General features: G+C 42.6%; 1 protein-coding gene across 1 annotated transcript; it reads left to right on the forward strand.

The window, feature by feature from the left end:
* Nucleotides 1-677: 677 nt before the first annotated feature.
* LOC21392437 (stress-related protein) lies at nt 678-2,039 on the forward strand. The gene is made up of 3 exons (XM_010092512.2): nt 678-819; nt 1,098-1,343; nt 1,441-2,039. Exons 1-3 carry the CDS (start codon nt 781-783, stop codon nt 1,885-1,887), a joined length of 732 nt encoding a protein of 243 aa, XP_010090814.2. The 5' UTR covers nt 678-780; the 3' UTR covers nt 1,888-2,039.
* Nucleotides 2,040-2,394: the final 355 nt, after the last annotated feature.

Here is a 2,394-nt window from a genome sequence, read left to right on the forward strand (position 1 = left end):
AAAGAGATTCATACCATGGTTTATAGTTCGTTATAATATTTTCTCTCATAAAAAATATATAAATAAAAAATAATTTTAATCTCATAATTTTAATTTATGAACTAAACGTCTTTTAAATTTTAAAATAAAATTAAGAACCCATTTAATTCATAAATTAGAACCATGTGATTAGAATTATTTTTAATTTACATATATTTTTTATAAAAAAAATACTAAACGGGCTCTAAAAATGATCGCATTTTCATCAGAAGAGGGATGGACTGAACTGGACCATCCCGATCTGGTACATCTCGGGTCCCGTGCCGTGATGTGGCATAGCCTTCCGTGCCATTAACAGAGAATATCTATATCCTCACCCTCATAGCCCGCACTTCGACACGTCACACGTCCCGATAACTATCCCATCCAACATGTCCAAGTGTCGCGGTCTCGTATGACATTCATCACCACATTTTTCTACCACAGACGTGTCAACCTCAGTCACGCCCACGCTTCATCTGGGCCGTCGAGTTAATCCAACCATCGAAACAACCCTCGCGGCGAAAGAAGTCTCGTTGACGCCATTGACCAATCAGCTCTTTTAGAACCCGCCACGTGGCAAAGAGTCATAACCGTAGCCGTGGAATTGTTCTGGAGATTGACGCCCGAGATTCCTATATATCAGGAACCAGTTGCAACGCTTCCTTTCGTCTTCATAGATTTGAATCATTTGATATCTTTCCTTAATTTTTACTTGGTTTTTAAAGTGTTCGTATTTTGCTCCTGAGGATTCGTGCGAAAATGATGGATTCAGAAGTCAAACAGCCACAACCGGCGACGGTAAATTGCTTTCTTGAATCTTGGTCTGGTCCTTTTAAGGTTTTTTTTTTTTTTTTTTTTTCTGTACAAACAATTGAATGATTCATAAGCTTGAACTGAAGATCGATAAAAACGACTATTTGAGTTTAGATAATCACATTTAATTTTTTTACTACAATAAAAAATTCACCCAACATCGCATTTAAACTCATATTAAAAACTCGAGTTAGGAACCGACCGGATCGGCTCGAGGTTTTGAGAAATACTAATCTGATTTCATGAACTATTATGTTATGAAGGTTCAACCTCAAGATAATAATAATGGAATTGATGAAAAGAAACTCAAGTACTTGGAATTCGTGCAAGTGGCGGCGATCTACATCGTGGTTTGCCTCTCGAGCGTCTACGAGTACGCGAAGGAAAATTCCGGTCCGCTCAAACCGGGGGTTCAGACCGTCGAGGGTACAGTCAAGACCGTAATCGGACCGGTCTACCAGAAGTTCCACGACGTTCCGTTTCAGCTTCTCAAGTTCGTCGATGGCAAGGTCGGTAATTTTAGTTTCTCTTATGTTTCTTGAATTTTTTTCTATGTCGGCGCACGTTAGCGTGCTGATCTTAAAATGCGCCGGGTGATGATTGTAGGTGGACGACGCGCTGAGCGACCTGGACGGGCACGTGCCGTTGCTGGTGAAGCAGGCGTGGAGCCAGGCGCTGTCGGTGGCGGCGGAGGTGCAGAGCTCCGGCGTGGTGGGCGCGACGAGGGCTCTGTACGCCAGCTACGAGCCGGCGGCGAAGGAGCTGATCGACAAGTACGAGCCGGCGGTGGAGCAGTACGCGGTGGCGGCGTGGCGGTGGCTGAATCGGCTTCCGGTTTTTCCACAGTTGGCGCAGATTGCGGTCCCCACTGCTGCGTACTGGGCGGACAGGTACAACCAGGGGGTGTCGTACGCGGCGGAGAGAGGGTACGCCGTAGGGTCGTATCTGCCGTTTGTTCCGGTGGAGAAGATCGCCAAGGTTTTTGAGGAAGGTGAGAGTGTTCCTACCGTTGTGACCAGTGGGGATGCAGATGCTCATGTTGAAGCGCTGTGAACAGAGACGTTGATTTTGGGCCTTTTGAGAATTTTTCCTTTTTCTTTTCTCCCCAGTTTTTGGAGGAGGTTAATTCTAGGCTTTGCTAATGCTATGAAGTGTGTTTGGAGAATCGAATTCTATGAGAAATGAAAGATCATCCCATGTTTTAATATCATATCACTCATCCCTTTTATATATATATATATATATATATATATTTCCTGTCCTCAATGACTTACATTATATTTGGTCAACATTAACATTATTCTAGTTAGCAAACACATCAACGAACCAACGACCCAGCATCGAAGAACTGAGAAATCCAATAGATTCCCAGCACTAAAATCAGTGATCACAAGGCCACTACTTTCGACGGTTATGGAATTTTGCTGTTATCATATGAAGAATGGCCTTACAGCCTACAGATAGGGATCAATGTATTTTCTTGGGAACGAGAAGGTTAAATGGAAAAAATACGGCCTTTATTAAATTAATACGTGATTTTATATGAAATTTTTTTATTAT

The sequence above is a fragment of the Morus notabilis genome, unplaced genomic scaffold, assembly GCF_000414095.1.
Source record: "Morus notabilis unplaced genomic scaffold, ASM41409v2 Scaffold650, whole genome shotgun sequence".
In the NCBI taxonomy this organism is placed as follows: Eukaryota; Viridiplantae; Streptophyta; class Magnoliopsida; order Rosales; family Moraceae; genus Morus; species Morus notabilis.

Bases quoted from the DNA above. Each gene is read 5' to 3' on its own strand.
- LOC21392437 (XM_010092512.2), top strand. From the start codon at position 781: ATGATGGATTCAGAAGTCAAACAGCCACAACCGGCGACG. The intron at 820-1,097 runs GTAAATTGCTTT...TATGTTATGAAG, and splicing joins AACAGCCACAACCGGCGACG to GTTCAACCTCAAGATAATAA. The intron at 1,344-1,440 runs GTCGGTAATTTT...TGATGATTGTAG, and splicing joins TCAAGTTCGTCGATGGCAAG to GTGGACGACGCGCTGAGCGA.